At 45.4% G+C, this 20597-nt stretch overlaps 1 protein-coding gene across 3 annotated transcripts; it reads left to right on the top strand.

The window, feature by feature from the left end:
• Positions 1–217: 217 nt before the first annotated feature.
• On the top strand, positions 218–20035 carry slka (STE20-like kinase a). Of its 3 annotated transcripts, none has more exons than XM_069692796.1 (19): positions 218–843; positions 4799–4963; positions 6585–6633; positions 7211–7360; positions 8107–8179; positions 8531–8725; positions 8964–9045; positions 9213–9344; positions 9457–10692; positions 10819–10949; positions 11677–11800; positions 12403–12582; positions 15899–15970; positions 17139–17268; positions 17610–17734; positions 17860–18054; positions 18597–18722; positions 19227–19340; positions 19494–20035. In XM_069692796.1, exons 1-19 carry the CDS (start codon positions 694–696, stop codon positions 19638–19640), a joined length of 3576 nt encoding a protein of 1191 aa, XP_069548897.1. In that variant the 5' UTR covers positions 218–693; the 3' UTR covers positions 19641–20035. The 3 variants fall into 3 exon arrangements, with proteins under 3 accessions (XP_069548897.1, XP_069548896.1, XP_069548898.1); XM_069692795.1 differs by lacking the exon at positions 15899–15970 and adding an exon at positions 14363–14455; XM_069692797.1 differs by lacking the exon at positions 15899–15970.
• Positions 20036–20597: the final 562 nt, after the last annotated feature.

Here is a 20597-nt window from a genome sequence, read left to right as displayed (position 1 = left end):
CAATTGAAGTAAAAATTGTATAATTCTCCAGAAATCTTAAAATGTTTACTTTTTTTGTGGGAATATAGATTGGTTTATTTCTTAAATATATTACAGTGATGCATTGTTTTTCTTATCGCTTGTATAACTAAAGCAAGGTTAAGAAACTAACGTGTTTTATTTTGAAAAGTTTCAACGGAAGTTTCAATGGTAACGCGCTAAACCAGCTTGACGGTGATCCGCTAAGTTCTTGTTTGGTCGGCCAGCCAGCCAAAGCATGAGGTCCGTTTGTCTCTTTTTCCCTTGGTAAACGATAAAAAAAAAATAATAATAATAATAATTTTTAAAATGTCGCGTCCAGTGTCAAGATATGGTCGATATTTGCGGTCTGGTTTAATGTCGGTCGTCTGAAACGGAAACAGCAGCCTTTGCGGAACAGCGAACTCCTCTTCTCCTCCTCAAGCGTCCTGTCAAGGCTGCGAGCTACGATGTGATTGTGAATAACCGCAGTCGAGGGAAGTTATAATTGACATTATCATCGCTGAATGGCTTCGCTTGCCGGCCCGTCCGCCTTCATTTAACGCCCGCATGCCCTCGCTCCGATAGCCATTTGAGCTCCGCGTCGGGAGGAAACCGCTCGGTTGTCTTGGCGGAAATAACCGAAGAAGAGACCGCATCCGCAGCACAGCTCTTGCAGTTCATATCTTGAGAAAGATGTCTTTCTTCAATTTTCGCAAGATATTCAAATTAGGGCCCGATAAGAAAAAGAAGCAGTACGAACACGTACACAGAGATGTCAACCCGGAGGAAATCTGGGACATAATCGGGGAACTGGGAGATGGAGCGTTTGGGAAAGTGTTCAAGGTAAGTTAACGTGTTTCGCGTTACATCCGCCTTTTTTTGGGGAGGGGGGGGGTGGGGGGTTTCTAACCCATTTCTTTGAGATACTGGCCTACACTGGTTTGCACGTTGTTTGCTTGCGGGTCAAAAAAGATGAAAACGTCAAGATGACAGCAGGGGGTGGCACAGCCCTCGCTCAGGCCACAAGTACCCAAACAAGGCCTCCAGACCCTCATTAATTTACATTTTCATTTCAAACGAGGACTTCACTTGAACTCTTGCCTCCTTACTAAATCCTTCATGCAAAGAAACGTGACTAGAGGCTGAGCGTTTTAAACTCACCTAGACAGTGTGCCAGGGGCGTTTGCTATTTGCGAGGTTTAAGGCAGGCTTCTTGTTACATCGTCAGGGAATAAAATATGACATTGCTGTGTCATTGAGTTGCACTTGGCTTTGGTAAAACTGTTGAAGGTGTGGTTCACTTTCACAGAATAAACATGGCTTCACAAATGTCAAATCGGATGGTCTGAGAGACCGCAGACGGCACAGACACAAACAGCTGGTGTCCTTGCAAGTAAAATCGACTTGGTATACAGACCTGTTTGTTTATGTTGTGTGTGTGTGTGTGTGTGTGTGTGTGTGTGTGTGTGTGTGTGTGTGTGTGTGTGTGTGTGTGTGTGTGTGTGTGTGAATTTGGTGTAGTGGTCTGTGACTTTGGGTTTATGGTTTATTTGTTTCACATAGGGTATATGTGGAGGGGTACAGATAATGATTATTTTCACAATCAATTTATTTGTCAATGTCTTGATTAACATGCACATGTCAGAAAATGGGGAAAACATTACATTTTTGTTTCCCAAAGCCAAAGGGGAAGCTGAAAAATGATGAATGGCCTGCGCTTTTGCACTTTAGCTGTCTGAAATCTCGTACAATTTTGCCTCCCACTTTGGCATATGGACAGAAGGACCCGGGGATTGAACCGCCAACCTTACTATTAGTGGGAAACCTGCTGTACCATCAGAGTCACATTTAAGAAGCTGGAATCAGAGAATTTAGGTATTTTTTCATTAAAAAAAAAAAAAAAAGAAGACTCATAACGATTAATTAGTTATCAAAATAGTTTGCGGTTCATTTTCCGTTGATTAACTGATCGATTAAACGACTAATCATTGCAGCTCTACCGGACGCAATACCTGTAGCACCAGTACAGAGCAATTACATGTATTTACAGTGTAAAGACACCATAGTCCCGATGCTGTAGAATAAAAGACAAGCGCATTATAATGGCGTCAAGGGAGGCTGTAGCTCAGTCGGTAGAGTGGGTTGCACACTAATCTAGAAGTTTGGTGGATTGATCCCAGCTCCTCCTGTCCACATGCCTAAGCGTCCTTGAGCAAGACACTGAACCCTAAAATTGCTCCCGATGGTGTACCATCGGTGTGTTGTAAGTCGCTTTGGATAAAAGCGTCAGCTCAATGTAATGTAATGTAATGTAATGTCAAGGGAAATGTGAAATCAATATGCAATATTGTTATACACAAGAGCAAACATAGAGCATACGGTAACTAAAGGTTTTAGTTGTGTACTTACAGTGAATAAAGTTATGAACAACCATGACAATTTATTAATGTTAAGATATCAGTGTTGTGGAAAAGAAAAACAAACAGTAGTGGGAAATGCTCAGAGAGAAAAACATTTTTATAGCCACGGGTTGGTTTGGGATAATTTCAGCCAGCCTTAATTATAATCTTTCTTTAAAAGGAAGGTTTTAAACCTAATCCTAAAAGTAAGGGGGGGGGGCTCTATTGGTATAATTTATTGAAAAAGACCCCAAACAAATGCTATCTGCTTAGATATTTTCGTTATTGATGAGAGTTAGAGTAGCAGAGAAGGGTTGTTTTCCTCTGTAGTTTTTTTTTTCTACAGCTGCAGTTTACAGTGTTGGGTTTCACTATATGACTTGGGCCTCATACTTTTGTGTCCACCACCTGTAATCTCTGCTGACTCGTTCGCCTTTCCAAGTTATTTTTACATGAATTAGTGTTAGTCATAGAAAAGCCTTTGAAAAGGTCAGTGTTGATTTATTTGTAGCTCGAGTGAAAGTTAAACTGCTTTTCTTTTTTTTTAACTTGAAGATAATTTAAATGCAACCTCTTTTATGCAACTTGCAAGAGAAGGAACAAAGAGTATCATACAGTATATCATAATTTCAGTAAACTAATAGTTGTATAAATTCCACATGAAGCTCCACTTCTTCATTTCGTGACTTTTTCTTTTCTTTTTTTTTGCAGTAATCTCTGCTAAGCAGCTTCGTTCTCTGTGCGCTACTTATGTTGTTCCTTCCTGTAGCCCTTGTGATCAAATAATGCAGTTAATGACCCATAAATATTCATTTCCCTTTATTTGTTTCCTTGTCTTCTAAGCTGATTGCCAAACTGTGATGAAAGCCAGGAAGAGTTTCATACTTTGTCAGACTGAAGCTGTAAAGTTGACTAATATCCACCTGACAAAGCACTGACTCGCTGTTTCCACGCCGAGATGAGGGATAGGGATGAGTTGCCTCCTTCATCAGCTCACATCACCATCAACACACACACTTCATCAGTTATTTGACAGGCTTTTAATGGCTGCTTCCTTCGGGCGGGGCGGCAAAGATTGCCAGCAAAGTGTGAATCAGCTGTTTTGAACCAGCTGGGTGAGAGAGGTGGAGAAAGTCCTTAACTCGCTTCAGGCACAGGTTGTATCGTACCTTTTAACTAGTGAACAGGTTTGTCATAGACATTCTTGCGACCTAACACACACTGCTCAGATAATTCTGTTGACACGGCGCGTTATTTCACATGGTTGCGTTAATGTGCCTTTGTAATGACATGAGGGGCAAACATCCCCTACAGGCGGAGATTTACCCCAATTTATTCACATTCAGACAGGTCAAATGACCTGACTGTGACTGTGTGTAAGATTGTGAGGGGTTCTGCATCTCCCTTAAATTGTTGCGACACAAACTCAAAACAGACCGGCAGATAAAGAGTCTTAGAAAGTGTAAAATGCCATGTTCATCGTGATCGAAGGCCACCGGCTGCTCTGCGACTCACAAATCATCGCCGTCCACTCCCATCGTGAAGCTCACGTTGAATGTGTATCAGTGATGGCCTGTGCCACACAGGCGTCAGCCAGCACAAAAAGGAAAGAGACGGGGAGGGTGTCAGGTCAGACGTGTGTAAATATAGGGTCTGACACACTCTGCAGCAGTTGGCCTCCACACTCCCTCCCTCCTCTTTTTCCCCAACTCCCAGAGATTGTGTCGGTATCCATAAACACGAAGACCGAGGCCGGCCTTTAAAAAAAACAACAACAACTGCTCAGCTACTTGTGGTCATGTTTAGTTTCTTCAGTGCAGCCTAATCAGGAATTGCCATTTCTGGATACGAGTTACCAATATAGAAGCCTGTTTTAATAGGTTTCTATATTGGGTAGAACCTCTCACTTCATATTAGACACTATAATTGGTGAAACAAAAGTGAAAAGAAAGAAAGAAGAGAGGGGAGAAAAAGAGGAGGACGCGAGCTTCACAGTTTCACCAGGTAGGCTTTTTTTAGTCAGAAGATGACAGGGTGTATGGTAAATATTTTGACTTCAAATGGTTGCTGTGGTTTTGGTTTTTGGGGGTTTTTTGTTGAAATTTTCCTTTTCAGTATAAAACATGTTATCGTAAGTCTTTATTAAATGTATTTATAGTGATGTAATCCTCCTAGATATTCATGTATTTCAAGCAGTAAAGCACTCTAGTGTTTATTCCTCTTTCTTTGTTTTACAAAATTGTTCATGTTAATGGATGGTCTGTCAAAGAAATATTTGAAAAAATATTGGCACACATGTTCAGCTGATGCAATCCCCAATGTTCTTTATCGTTCTTGTTTCATAGATTTTGTGTTGTGAGAATCTATAATTTGCCCTTTTTTTTTCATGTTGCCTACAGGCACAGAACAAGCAGAACGGGACCCTCGCTGCTGCTAAGGTCATTGACACAAAGACAGAGGATGAGTTGGAGGATTACATGGTCGAGATTGACATCCTGGCCTCCTGCAACCACCATCACATTGTCAAACTGCTGGATGCCTTCTATTTTGAAGACAAACTCTGGGTAAGGAAGCAAGTGCCCTGACTGAAAGAAGTTTTTTTTTTTTTCTTCTTCTATTATTCTTGTGTTTTGCTGTTGATTCGAAGCCAAGGAGACAAAGAGGCAGTGAGCCAGTCACGCATGAAAACACACACGTTCATCACACGCCACTATTCGTTATGCCGTTTCTCATAGGACTCTTGCATCATTCGGTGAAAGGATAATAGCAGCGCAGTCTTTTTAGAATGATCGTGTGACACAGTCTGAAGCTCGTACAAGGCTAGGACCGCATGCTCTCCTGTAGGATTTCCAATTAGAAATACAGATATTATTATACAACACACATCTATAAATTGATGGGTTTTTTTTCTTTATAACTGAAGAAGTATGTTTCTAAAATGTAGGTTATGTAATTTTCTGATATCAGTTGGAGCTTCCAGCTGAAAAGTCCACATTTTGACCTCATTCTTTCCCTGCTACAACTCCTCAGCAGTGAACATGGTTCTTTATAATGACAACAACAACAAAAAATCGGTGAACCTGGTGCTGCAGCTGCTTCCTTATCAGGCCGTTTTACTGTGAGCAGAGAGTGCAGTTTTAATACGTGCTTAGTAGATCCCATTCAGTGTACACTAAGAGGCCCCAGAGCAATTATGTCCAGGCAGGTGGTGTCATGTGGCTGTCCCTTGTGGACCGGCCACAACTATGGGAAGATAATGGAGTGGTTTGGGTGGCTGGAGAAAGTACCTGTGAATAATTCAGAGCTGCCTGCAGGTTGTCCCTCCGGCCCCCATCTTTAAGCCAAATGAAAAATGCGTAACTGCCTCTGCTTTGCATGCGTTGGGTGTCGAGTTAATGTTTTCTACAAGGGAAAACCAAAACGCCGCTGATGCGTGATTTTTCATTTAACCTGAGTTTATGAGTAGCATATTTTAAATTGTGCACACACCTGTTACAGTCATAAGAATGTACTTTATAAGAAAGATTCTCAGGGCATGATGAATTGTGATGCACAGCAGGAATAACCACGTTGTTTCTTCTCTTTGTTTGAGTCCCTGAATAGTGGGTGGTGCTCGGTTGTAGCTCTGATTGATTTTTGTGTGTCATCTGATACCTTGAGATGCCACGTAACGTGCTGGCAAAGCCAATACAGATGAAGTGGTGGTCGGGTACATTACATCAGCTTTTATAACTGAGGTCAGATGCTGTCCAGTTTTGCATCTCAATAACAGGATTAGAGAGCAGTATTATGTTCATGTAATGCACTGTGGCTTCTTTCAGTTGTAGGAAGTATATATTGTATCTATTACTGTTTCAGTGCACTGATTTCAGAGTGGACATCATAATTATTATTTTTATATATGTGTATATAGCATCTGTGTATATATATATATATATATATATAAATATATATAAAATATGTATATAGAAGATGCTCAGTACAGCCGTTTAGTGTCTGATTTATCGGCTTCTTGGAATGTCTCCACAATGTAATCAATAACATAGAATAGGGGTGGTTGTGTCATATCAATAAGGGTCGTGTTGTGTTCACCTACCTTAGATAACACAAGTTTTCTCTTGAAGAAAACCCCATGCTACATTGCAATATATTACTTATTGTTGCACTTTTGTGTGATCACTGCAGATTCTGATCGAGTTCTGTGCAGGCGGAGCAGTCGATGCTATCATGCTGGGTAAGTCCCTCATACACTGAAGAAAACAGAAAAACACTATAAAGTCCTGGAGCTTTTTTCTTTGCTCCATCCTCGAGTGCCAACTCTTTTTATTCCACCCTGAAGCCTCCACTGTGGGATTTTTTTTTTTTTTTTTTTTTTTCCCTCCCTCTCCCCAGTTGGAGAGGCCTTTCCAACTGTGTAATTATTGTAGCTCAGGTTTCAAGGAGCGGTTAGTCCACTTCTAGTCCATGCAGTTTCTCGGTTTTGTTTTGAAGCCTGAACAAACGCCTCTCCACTCTTTCTTACATGTGAATTACCATGACAAAGACGCCAATTAATTCATTCCACCGTTGGATGTTGGTGCATTTTGTTCTGTGGTATGACTCACTTAGATTTGTCCACTCACACATGCTGGCTGATGTAAGGGTGGAGTTTTATCCTCCGGTTGCTATTGGATACCATCACAGCATCACATGTGATGGCAACTTATGCAGATGGCCCAGTCTGTGTCTGCAAATGTTCATCACAAAAAACACCACAACATATCATCAGGGAGAAATTTTGACTTATTTTGTCTGTGCGTGTTTATCCGCAGAACTGGAGAGACCCCTGACGGAGCCCCAGATCCGTGTGGTGTGCAGGCAGACCCTGGAGGCCCTGATTTACCTCCACGAGAATAAGGTCATCCACAGAGACTTGAAAGCCGGGAACATACTCCTCTCCTTGGAAGGAGATGTAAAACTTGGTAAAAAAAAAAAAAAAACTCGCATCTTTTATTGTTGCATTTGCCATAATAATTTACGTGAGGAGTTATTCAGTAAGGGCATTTAAGAATACCACAGAAAGCTAATTAGGAAAGTCAACTGTGGATCCCTTTGTGACTTGACTTTGGAGATGGTAGTGACCAAAGACGTTCACGTGGCATCAAGTTATAAAAGAAATGACAAAACAAAGCAATGTGCGTTCTGTACTGTTTTTTTTTTTCTTTTCGATACCACTTGTGTACTGAAGTTGGTGATCCATTGAATCAGTTACATAATATTCGAGAAGTAAAAGTATTCACGGGTCGCTGCTGTAGCATCCATAGCTGCTGGCTCCCCGATGATTCATGTTCTGTAGGAGGAGGGTCACTGGTAAACAGTAATTAGCAAGCCAGTCACCGGGGACTTAATGATAGAGCTCTTTTTCCCCTCTAACTTGTCCATACTGTAAGTGACGCGAGAAGAAGAGACAGCAGGCTGAAATAGCTGCGCAGGTAGCCAAGCTGCTGGAAATGATGGTGAACCCCCCGACAGCATCATGAAAGGGACATTTACTGCTCACTTGTAGGGTTCTTATATGAGAACTTAAAGCAGGTTCTGCATTACTCTACGAGAAATGTGCGAAATGATATATCTTCCGTCCTGTTGGATTCACTGTTTCGCATCGTGTCATGATACAGTTTAGCTTGTTTCAGTGATGAAAAGAATGATAATTTATTTGTACTTTCAGCTGACTTTGGGGTGTCCGCTAAAAATACCAAGACGTTACAGAGAAGAGATTCTTTCATCGGTACGCCATATTGGTGAGTCACACCGCCTGGATACAAGAGGGCATTCACCCCTTTCCTTCTGATAATCGTCTCAGCGTGTCCCACAGCCTGGGGGGTTATTTTTCTGTGCCGTCTCACAAAAAAATCGCCATTGAATGTGGCTCATTCAGCAATTTAGATGCACTTAAGTGTTTGATGACCTCATCTTTAAATCCTGAATAGCCCTCCTATCTTTCAAGTTCCACACAGTGTTGACCTTTTTTTCCCTCGAAAACGAAAAGCAAGTTGACGCTCAAGAATCGGAAAGTTATCCGCACGTTATCTTGCAGTCTGAAATTTGCTCAACACAATTACAAATCCACTTACTGACTGAAATCTTTGCAGGATGGCTCCAGAGGTGGTGATGTGCGAAACTTCCAAAGACCGTCCGTACGACTACAAAGCCGACATCTGGTCCCTCGGGGTGACGCTCATAGAGCTCGCACAGATTGAACCGCCAAACCACGAGATGAATCCCATGCGAGTGCTACTGAAAATAGCCAAGGCCGAGCCGCCCACGCTCATGCATCCTTCTCGCTGGTGAGATGCTGCGCTGGTGATATACTCGAGAGGAATGTTTCCGGACTGGAGATAAGGATATGTTGAGCGTTTAATGTGTGGGAGAGTGATGAATTGTTAATGTTTAAGTGAATGGCTGCAGGAGGAAGGCGTGTCATTCATTTTTTTTTTTTTTTTTTTATCCCTCAAAGCAGTACCCAGGGACACTTGCTCTGTTCTTTGGCCAACAAACCGATTCTTTTTTAATTTGTTTTCAAAGGTCACCAGAATTCAACGACTTTCTGCGGAAAGCTCTTGATAAGAATGTGGACAATAGGTGCGGCGCACTACAGCTTCTTCAGGTGGGCTGCCCTCGTAACTGTACGCAACCATCCACACAGACTACAGTATAAAACAGAGAACGCACACAAATATGTCATAAGAAATGTATTCAATTTTCAGACTGTGTTTAAAGGATAAAGATTTCTATTTCACGTTGATGTCTTTGTGTTCCTGTCCATCCATGTAGCATCCTTTTGTCACCAGTGTGACTAATAGCAAACCTCTCAGAGAGCTCATAGCCGAGGCCAAGGCTGAAGTCACAGAAGAGATCGAGGATAGCAAAGAGGAGGAGGAGGAAGAAGAGCCTAATACACCTGTGGTATGTAGCTTTTATCGGGTGTTTGTGTACAACAATAAGCATAATGCTTTTCAGCCAAATGGTTTTTAAATTATGTGATTTGGTTCCTGCATGATTTTGTATTTTTCTTCAGGCGGTTCCTGGGCACAAACGAGCGCCATCCGATGCCAGTGTGGCCAGCTCGGAGGATGACAAAGTGCCACCAACTCCCTCCACCCTCGAGTCTGTTACAGAGAAGGCGGAGGCTGAGCCTGCTGAGGACCGGAGCAGCGATAAGCTCTCTGATGAAGGACTTGGAACGAGTGAGGTAGACAAGACTGAGGGGGAGAAACTCAATGAGGTGTCTGATGCCAGTAATGAAGATCTGGCCCCCGGACTAATAGAGCCCAGTAAGGACTCTATCTCACAAGATTCTGCAGAGCCTAAACCAGAAGGGGATCAAGCTGCAGAAATTCCTGCTGAGCTTGAAGCTTCACAGCCTGAAGAACCTGTATATACAACAGATGGTCCAGAAACAAAGGAGGAGCAGAAGGAGGCAGAAGAAAAGAAAATGGAGGACGAGCCTACCCAAGTAATAGAAGAGGAAAGAGAGCCAGAGGAAGTGAAACAAGAGGAAGAAAAGAAAACGGCCACAGAAGAATTTACAGAATCACAAGAGCAGCCTGAAGATAAACCAGAAAAAGCTGAATCCATATCAGAAGAAGTGGTACAGGCAGATGAAGAAAAGAGAGAACCAGGTGAGGAGGCGCCTCAACAAAAAGTGTCTGAGGACAGCATAGAAGACATGGTTAATAGCACAGATGAAATTGTAGATAAGGAGAATATAGAGCCTAATGTAATGGACACAAATCTAAATGGAGAAACGGACACAAAGTCGCGTGAGGATGAGACATCTGCTGAGGTTCTGCTGGAGAACAAGGCCACAGAAAGTCAGCCAGCAGAGAAGCCTGAGCATGAAGCACCTGAGGAACCAGAGCAGCCTGAACAAGAAGATCAGACCAGAGAGGAGGTCAAACTGGAGGAACAAGTACCAGCTGAATCCACTAATGGAGTCAGTGATGAAGCCAAAGATGCCTCGGAGGATTCTGAACAAGTGGCCCCATCCGAAGACGTCCCTCTGAAGGACGAAGAGGTGAAGGCGACTTGTGCAGACGAGAGCACTTCCCAAGATGCCGTCTCTGTCCCGGAGAGTGAAACCGATTCAGAAACCAAGATGGAGCAAGGAAGCCCTGCTGTGATCAAACCAGATGTGGAGAAGGACTCGGACTCCGGAAGTAGCTCTGCTGCTGATAGCAGCAGCCTCGACCTCAATCTGTCCATCTCGAGCTTCCTGTCCAAGAGCAAAGAAGGGGGCTCTGTGTCTCTGCAGGTAATACAATCAATGCCTCTCTGACACCCTCAGTTATGAAATTATCAACGCTATTATGATTATTAGAGCCTCAAAAACATCCCTGTTTTTTTTTTCTTTCTTTCGTTCTTCGTTTGTTTTTTTTAGGAGTCAAAACGTCAGAAGAAGACTTTGAAGAAGACACGGAAGTTCCTGGTGGACGGTGTGGAGGTCAGCGTGACAACATCAAAGATAGTGACTGATAACGACACCAAGAACGAGGAGATGAGGTTCCTGAGGTATGTCTCTCTGTCCAATTTGCTTGACACACTGTTGGTCTAAATGTGGGACATGACCTATTTAAACATGTCTGCCTTAAATAGTTCTCGATCATTTCGCAGCTCCCACCAGCTTTTTACAAACGCGAGATGGGTTATCTCCCGTGATGAATGCTGCGTTATGTTACATTTTACTGTCATCTCCCGTGTTGCCTTTTAAAGACATGAGACATGCTGCTGCGACTGTTTATACAAGAGCTGTCTGACTTTCAGTTGTTGGGTTTATAACTTTGTGTCACTAATGTACAGAGTAAACATGCATCAGTTTGAAAGCCCATAATAAAAAAAAAAAAAGAGTGAAGCCAGAATCATCAGAGAATGAGAAGAAGGAGTCCCTCCGGGAGTTTTTTTTTTTTTTGTGATTGTTACAATCGGAAATGTTTGACTTTTGCGGCGGCTTTTCTCAAAAATCGTGACATAATTTGAGACATTTAAAGTGATTTCTTTATTTGCTATTTCATTGCAATTTCCTGGAGGGACTAAAGAACAGTCTTCTATTAGATATGAATGCGACGCTAATGTTGACTCTTCTGTTGCACACTAGGAACGAAAAACGTATTTGCAACCATGAAATCCCATCGAAGAAATAAGAAATACAATTTTTTTTTTTTTTTGTGAATAAACTATTAAGTTAGAGATAAGTAAATATTGTGGCAGCCTGACGACACTGTTGGCGTGGTTTCCTCAGGCGGCAGGAGTTGAGAGAGCTGCGCCTCCTTCAAAAAGAGGAGCAGAGGGCGCAGCAGCAGCTGAGCAACAAGCTGCAGCAGCAGAGAGAGCAGATCTACCGGCGCTTTGAACAGGAAACTACTGTGAGTCAGTTCCTTCAAACCGCAGCGGCGTGATGCTTTGTTTGGCTTTTCTTTATTTGGCAAACTTCTCGCTAAACTAGCTGCTTCATCTCCAAATCTAATGGAGGGGTTTTTACATGAAAACGAACAGGGGGGGGGGGGGGGGGGGGGGGGGGGGGGGGGGGGGGGGGGGGGGGGGGGGGGGGGGGGGGGGGGGGGGGGGGGGGGGGGGGGGGGGGGGGGGGGGGGGGGGGGGGGGGGGGGGGGGGGGGGGGGGGGGGGGGGGGGGGGGGGGGGGGGGGGGGGGGGGGGGGGGGGGGGGGGGGGGGGGGGGGGGGGGGGGGGGGGGGGGGGGGGGGGGGGGGGGGGGGGGTCAGACCATCAGTCTTTTACCATCACCCGAGACATATTATTTCCACTGAGATGCAATTCTCTTTGACCAGTTAATGATAATATCAGAAGCTTTCATTTGATTTAATTAGAATTTGACTGAATATACAAGCAATTTATAAGCAATAAAAAGAACATTTAAAAACCAATATATATCTCACGATACCAAAGCATACAATAAACCCTTGTAGCCATTTTGTCAGGCTTGATGCCGGTGTCTATTGATTCTGAAGGCTAAGAAGCGGCAATACGACCAGGAAGTGGAGAATCTCGAGAAGAAGCAGAAACAGACCATCGAGCGCCTGGAACAGGACCACACCAGCCGGCTCCGAGACGAAGCCAAACGCATCAAAGCGGATCAAGACAAGGAGCTCTCCAAGTTCCAGAACATGCTGAAGAACCGGAAGAAAGAGGTACGGGCCCCTGCATGAGCGCCGGTCGGGCTGCTTAGCTCTTTCGCCGTGGGCCGTTCGGGGTCGACGGCCCCTCCGCGTGCGATACGAGCTGTTTTACCGACGCACGTGTTCACCAGCTTGGCCCGGTGTGCTTTCTTGGCCGCGTCGTGCCGGTCCCGTGGGAGCGGTGTGCCCCGCTGGTCCGTCGGGTTCTGTACGTGTGCCCGCGGACAGCAACACGCAGGCTGTACTATCTTTCTCCTCCATGCCGTTCGCTCCACGTCGCCGTATCCATTATTCATCTGCCTCAAGGCTTCTTTTTTTTCTTTTTTTTTTTTTGGGTTGCCTCCTCATGCTTCGCTACGAGAGTCTATTTGTTATTTTTAAAGAACCGTTTTTTATAAAAGCTCCGTCCTCAGCTCGGGCTTTGTAAAACGTCTTATTTCGGTGGGTGCCCTCGGCATGTTGCACCTTCACGCTCGATCTTTATTCCGCCTCGGCTGCCTCTTTCGCTGCTCTTCAGCGGCCTTTTAATGCTCCGCCGGGTGCTTTTGGGTGTGCTTTCGCACTTTGTAAGTTTTGCTTTATGTGGCTTCTTTTTTCTTTTTTTTCTTCTTTTTTTTTTTTCATGGCCGGCACGATGTGGCATCCGTTGTGCATCACCATGCCGCGGTGATTTATGCGCTGCTGCTCCCAGTTTGGTTCGGGGCCACATGCTTACTTACTGCTAGAAAATATTGTCGTATTTCAGGTTGGCTTGCGGTTGCTTCAGGCCTCTGCTGTTGCTCTTGCTGTTGTTAAGCATTTGCCTACTGATCAAATGTTGTTTTTTTCACCGTTGTATTATTTGTTGAAAATGTACTGGAACTGTGTATTTAACTAACCGTGTCTCTTGTATGAGTGTGTGAGGTGGCGCTGGTCACGGGATGGCCACATTTTTTTTCCCGAGTGGTGTCGGGCTCATTTGGGTTCGGTAATAAAAGCCTTGCGTCAGACGCACTGATATGGAATGGTCGATCGAAATTAATCAACCACTGCATTGAGAATCAGTTTATCGTTTGTGTAATGTTACAGGTAAAAAAAAAAACCAACAAAGTGTTTTATGATAGTAAACTGAATATCTTTGGCAGGTCAAACTTGAGCTTTAAGGTATTTTGATGTTCACTCGGACATTTTTATCCAACCGAGCAATTTATCAGTTAATGAAGAAAATAATCAACAGATTAATCAGAAAATAACAGCTAGCTGCAGAACTATTCCTTGATAGATAGGGAGCTTGAAGCTTAATCTATTATTCAGTTACATATTGAAAATGTGGACGCTTGAGCCGTCCCCGGGTCAGGACTGCTAAACGTCGTAATGATCGAACCATTCCAGCTCAGTTGCTCTGCTTTTTATTTAATTTTTTTTTTATTTCAAGAGTCAAAATAATCATACTGATGGCTGTGGGACTTAATTGACTGCAAAGTTATTTAGGTGGAGCTGTTTTTTGACACTAACATCTTCTGCTACGCACCAATCAAATCTCTTTTTCCTTTCTTTTTTTTTTTTTTTTTTAAATGAATCTTAACTCGTGCGGTTCAAACTGGCAGCTCTGACACGCTCACAGAACCTGCTAAAGATTTGTTCAGCAGGACATGAAACGCGCGGCCGGGGGGGGGAAATCAGCATGCTGACTTTATATCGGTTGGTGGCTCTCTCCGCTTCAAAAGTGGGCCGTGCATGTCTACCTGCTGTTGTTGGGATAGCTTTGTGAGATTTTCAGAATCAACCGGTCTCTGCGCACATACACTTGTAGGTCGAACAGGAAGTCGGACAGGCACCCAAACGCATGAGAAAAGAGCTCATGAAACGCTTAAAGGAGGACCTATTGCTCCTCAAGATTGCACAGGTAAAGCGTCACCAGCTCTCTTACTCTGTAAAACTCTTGACAGGCCTTTTTCTGTCCCTTTCTCCTTTTCAATTCCCCCCCCCCCCCCACCTGCGACCTGATTTGATTTTCATCAGATATTCATATTCAGACAAACACAAAGAATGTCTGCGTCTGTAATCGCTCCCTATTTGCTACCGACTGAGCTGAAGAATTCTCTTTCTCGAGATTTCCTCTTTGACTGCGGGCATTTCGTCAAAGATTTCGCCAGACAATGTACGCCTTCGTTTTTCTGCAGTTGAACAGTCGGTTATCCTTTTTATTAAATGAAGCATTCCTAATGTTTCTAATATTCTGCTCCTATCTGTAAATGCGAAGGACAAAGAAACGGAAATTTACACATTTCATGAAAACATTGTGAAAGTTAAAGAAGGTCGAATTTTTAGCATGGTCGTTGCATTGAGCAGCAGTGGATCAACAAACTCTCAAAGTCTTATATAAACAAAACAAAAAAAAAGTGACAAAATTCAACATTTAAAATTTTCTTCAAATGGAAACACTTGCTGATTATCTCCGATAGTAAAGCGAACGCCTTTCGGATTTCTAAATCATAGATCGCACAAAACAAGACGTTTGGTATTAATAAATAACTGTTAATTGCAGTGTTTGGAATTGATCCTTTGGAAAATATATTCTTTCCGCAGCATGTGGTACCGCTGCTTACTAAACGTCCCACGACGCAGTTCTTCCAAATTTGCTTCCGATATTACTTGCGTGCGAGATTATCTAGAAGGTGATCGTAAAGACTCCGGTGATGATGACTCACAAGCGCCCGCTCTGTTTACGAGCCGCCCTCAGCATCCCGCAGTCTCCCATCGCATCGAGAGCAGCGAACCGATGAACTGATGGGAGCGATCGCAGACAGAGCTTTTTTTTTTGTTTCCGCAGCAGACATCTGCACCGAAAGCCCTTTCCAAACTTTTGGTTGTTTTTTTTTTTCTTCCCCCTTGCGTCTTTTATGAATTAGAAATGAGTCATGTGGACGAAGGCCCGTCTTTTCTTTGAAAGGTAACCGAGATCGTTATAACCCGCTTGTGAGCCAGATGCATGGAAAGTTAACAAAACTGCCTTGTTTACGAGCTGGAGTCGACTTGACGTGCTGCTGCAACTGCGAGCCGCTTTCGGGCATGACGAGACGAGGAGAGTCCTAACGACCGGTTCATCAAGTTGCTCCTAACATTTACGCAGAGCTGTGCACGCCGACGTTCCCAAAGTGGAAAGCCCGTCTCTTGCGTAACTCATTAAGAATCGGGTGCGAGTGCCGCTGTGTGTGTGCGTCTTGTGTGTGCGTGCGTGTGTGCGTGCGTGTGTGTGTGTGTGTGTGTGTGAGAGAGAGAGATCCTCAGCCTGCTGTGTGCTGATGTCCCTAATCAGGGCGAGTGCGCTGTGTGCTCTCATCCACAGGCAGTGGCCCAGGTTATGATACAGTCTTTTCAGTTGTCCTCATGCGCACTCTTCAACGCTCAGATGCAGGATGTAAGTGCCCCCGCCCCTCGCTCCCTCCCTCCCCTCCCCGTCCTCCTCCTCCCTCCCCCTCCTCCTCCTCTCCCATTTTTCTACCGTGTCCGGCCCATTCCTAGATGTGTGTGAAGTCACGTGACGGGGACAGTGCGTGATGGCTCAGTTTCACCACACATTTGAGCATGGGCTGCATTTTGTGTGTGTGTGTGTGTGCGTGTGCGTGCGCGCGCGCGTGTATTGTTATCACTGTGTTTGTGCAGCGGTTCCTTCTTCTCCCCCTGCTCAGTATTTCCCCTTCACCAATCCACGAACGCTCGGCATCTGTAGTCTGTGAATTGTGCTCGGCGCGATTACCGCACCACACCGTCTGCTTCAGACTGGGTGTACTGCCCATGAAGTGATTGTGGACTCGCACTTTAACCATCCCAATCTGGATTCCGCTTCATCACGACAGTGATGCCTCAGTTTTCTACTGATAAGATTAATCCTGTGTAATTACAGGATCAGCAATGTATAATCACAGCTAAGCAATAGCAGTGCGACCTACAATTTGCCACCAGCGAAGTATTAAAGATCTACTGTAAATAAAAAAATAAATTTTAAAAATTTAAAAAAAAAACGATATCGTTACAGCTTCTTCAATGCCGTGCAAATAGAGAAAAGCGAATTGGATCAATAGATACCTCCGTGTTATTATGTAATGAGTCATGCGTAATGCAGGCCGGGCTCTGGATGATGTGAATGTCACTGTGGATGCCGTCTTACATAAAACTGTGAATGTACTGAAACTGTAAACTTTTCTTTCTCTCTCTCTCTCTCTCTCTCTCTCTCTTTCTCTGTCTCTTTCTCTCTCTCTCTCTCCCTTCACCTCCATTGTGGATCGTTGCCATATCCATGATCTCTGAGTGTCTCCTCCTCCTCCGAGTCCAGTTGATGACGTGACATCTTCGCGCTCTGTGTTGTACTGAGTTTGAAGTGGATGACTAGATTACACAATGTTTATTTCAGGCAGTGTTGACACCGCAGATGCGTTTGTACCGTGACATCTTTGTGGTCGTGCCTCCTCTCTTCTCCTCCTCCTCCTCTCTCCTCTCTCCTCTCTCCTCCCTCCTCGCTGTCCCTCTGTACGCTCCTCCTCCTCCGGCTGCTCCTCACCGCTCTCCCCCCTTCTGCGGCTCCTCAGGAGCAGGAGTTCCTGCAGAAGCAGCAGCAGGAGCTGGACGGAGCTCTGAAGAAGATCATCCAGCAGCACAAGATGGAGATCGCCACCATCGAGAGGGACTGCCTCAACCACAAGCAGCAGCTGATGAGAGGTAGGACGGAACCGCCTGACGGATGGAGTCGAGGCCCGTTAACCGGATTTGCGCTCGTGATGAGCATTTCAAGCAAAAAAAAAAATAAAAATAGTACGCGGTAATCGCGCGGAACGAAATCGACTATTATTCAAATCTTCAGTTTCGCCCGCGAAGCCAGTGTGACGACCGAGAACACGTCCCGGTTCCTGTTCGGTTCGACGCGTTACGGCCTGTCCGACCTGCTCCTCGTTTTGTTTTCGTTCCCTCGACGTGTCCCCGTCCACGCGCTTTTTTTGTTGGGTTTTTTTTTGTTTTTGTTTGGCTCCCTCGCTGACGGAGTCTTTTGGCGTCTCTTGCAGCGAGAGAGGCAGCCATGTGGGAGCTGGAGGAGCGCCACCTGCAGGAGAAGCACCAGCAGCTGAAGCAGCAGCTGAAAGACCAGTACTTCATGCAGAGACACCAGCTGCTGAAGAGGCACGAGAAGGTAAGAAGCTCACCGGGAAACCCAGCGCCGAGAAGAGCGGGAGTCTCGTTTCGATAACCGTGCTGAACGGAGAGCCGCGCGCGTGTGTGTGTGTGTGTGTGTGTGTGTGTGTGTGTGTCGTGCAGGAGATGGAGCAGATGCTGCGCTACAACCAGCGTTTGATCGAGGAGATGAAGAACAAACAGACTCAAGAGAGGGTTCGCCTGCCCAAGATCCAGCGCAGCGAAGCCAAGACGCGCATGGCCATGTTCAAGAAAAGCCTCCGCATCACCGCCACGGCCTCCATCACTCCAGAGATGGAGAGAGAGCGGATCAAGCAGGTAATCGTTTCGACGTGCCGCTTTAAGGAGAGAGTGACCGAAGGCGGATCGCCTTTTGGGTTGTTTGGTTTTTTTTTTTTTTTTTTGAGCAGCGCTGTGTCACGCTGGCAGTCCCACTTACTGGAGGACCTGCCCCGATACAAACACGGTAATTATCCCAGCCAGAACAGCGACTGTCCAGTCACCAGTTCACAAAACCCTTTTGGCTCCTTCCCTCCTCCTCCTCCTCCTCCTCCTCCTCCTCGCCGTGTTGCTTCGTTTTGGTTTTGTTCAGATAAAACAAAGAGAGCAGTCCGGGGAGAAATATTAAACATCATGAAACGCAGCGGGAGGGGGTGGGGGGTTGGGGGGGGCGCCGACAGGCGCGAGCATTTTATGGTACTCTGACCTCTGACGAGAGCAGAGTCCTCGTGGAAAGAAATCGCCTGATACATGTTTTGGACATCATGTTTTTGTTTTTTTTGTTTTGTTTTTTTTGAGGGGGGGGGGGGGTGAAAGCGTCCTGAACACCACTCTGTTGTGTTTCCGTCTGTGCGGTCCAGTTTGCTTCGCAGGAAGAAAAGAGGCAGAAGAACGAGAGACTCCATCAACACCAGAAACACGAAAACCAGATGAGAGATCTGCAGCTGCAGTGTGACTCAAACATCCGGGAGCTGCAGCAGATGCAGGTTTGGCTGACTGGCGCGCGCGCGCACACACACGCACACACGCACGCACACACACACTCTCTCACTTTTTGTGTTTAAATGTTAAAACTACATTTTCACGAAGCTGCAAAGTGTTCAGTACACAACAATAATTTGTGAAAATATTTAAATAATGCTTCAAACTCAGCTCATTATTTATATAATTTTAGTTCACCCTTCATTTTTTTTTATTTTTTTTTTTTATTGGAATCGTTTTATAGGCCATCTGCTGCTCTGAATACTAAATATAACATTAAAGCACCGGACACCGAGACTGAAATAATTTCTTTATATTTCGAGGACGCACCGCTTCACAGTGTGAGCAACAGCAGCTGGCGTTAGCTGGGATTGTAAAGACGTTCCTCCTGAGAAAGAGACGCGAAATAAAAATTAAAAAAAAATAATATTAATAACGCGTAAAATTCACTGGAGCACGGGGGCGTATTATTTGTGACGGCGCCGCCTCGACCCACATTATCCTTTCAGAACGAGAAATGTCACCTTCTGATCGAACACGAGACCCAAAAGCTGAAGGAGCTGGACGAGGAGAACGGCCAGGAGATCAAGGAGTGGCGAGAGAAGCTGAGACCCAGGAAGAAGGTATGTCCGCTGTCCTCGTTCAGGATTTCATGTCTCCGCGGTCGTACCCTCGACAGACTCTGCGATTTCCTCCGACGGCAATCTTCATGCCGGTCGACTCTGTGTGTGTGCGTGTGTGCGTGCGCGTGCGTGTGTGTCTGCCGCCCCCTGCAGGCGCTGGAGGAGGAGTTCACGCGGAAGCTCCAGGAGCAGGAGGTCTTCTTCAAGATGAGCGGCGAATCCGAATGCCTTAACCCCACCACGCAGAGCCGAGTGTCCAAATTTTACCCCATCCCCAACCTGCACCACTCCGGTTTATAGCCCCGCCCGACGCGAACACGCCGCCGTCGAACTCGGGGCTCTTCCTCCCGGCGGAGCGGCGCCATTTCTCCGAGCCGTCGCCGATCGACGTGGAAGACGACGACGTCTTCGCCGCTTTGATTCCGCCGTCAAAGAGAGCGTGACGTGCCTGCACACCGCTCCCTCGCTTAATCGAGGTCTCTCGGCTCGCTGGGAAATCGCTTCGACGGATAATATGCACTTTTTTTTTTTTTTTTTTTTTTTTTTTTGGAGCATGCTCAGATTTGAACAGGTTGGTAGCCAAGGTCACTCATGCTTCTCAGATTATTTGTAAGCGCAGCCCGCTGCAGTACGAATGATCTCCAGTGCCTCGTGTGTTCTTTTGTTTCCTCCCTGCGTTCCCCACCGCTCGCAGTAAAAAAAAAAAAAAAACGGTTCCCCTCCCCTTTCTCCCCCCTCCCCCCCCTCGTCCCCCGAACGTTTTGCACTTAAAACAACCGGTTCTCATTTCCGCTCACCATCACAAGATGTCGAAAGGTTATTTGAATCCTTCCAGACGGATCTGAGATTTCGTTTTGCCGCACGTGAAGCAGAAAAGGACGACCGACGAGTCAAAAGAAAACGGCCCGCAGCCGCGGGACTCCGCGCCTCGTGCCGGGAACCACGAGGCCGTGACTTCGGATGAAGAAGAGCGCGCCGTGTTGCGTTTGTACCTGAAGGTGAATCAGACGTGAGCATTTTGATCATCCCGAGAGGTTCGTGAGCAAAAAAAAAAATCGATGTATTCCAGTCGCGCAAAACAAACGCAATCCCACCCGATGAGCTGAACGCAGACGTGACCCGTCGTTTCCTGGAGGAATTTTAAGAATTTGCTTTGTTGGTTGTTGTTTTTTTTTTTTCAAATCACCTCGCCCTCCGGGAGTTATTCAAAGCCGCGTTCTCACAAGCGAATGATTCGTTGTAAAGTTATGAACACTG

This window comes from Brachyistius frenatus, unplaced genomic scaffold, assembly GCF_029030835.1.
Source record: "Brachyistius frenatus isolate BFR_SWC_R1_liver_20210118 unplaced genomic scaffold, ASM2903083v1 Contig_13, whole genome shotgun sequence".
Taxonomy (NCBI): Eukaryota; Metazoa; Chordata; class Actinopteri; family Embiotocidae; genus Brachyistius; species Brachyistius frenatus.
The sequence above is the reverse complement of the archived record's forward strand: the minus strand, read 5'-3'. Positions and strand labels throughout refer to the sequence as shown.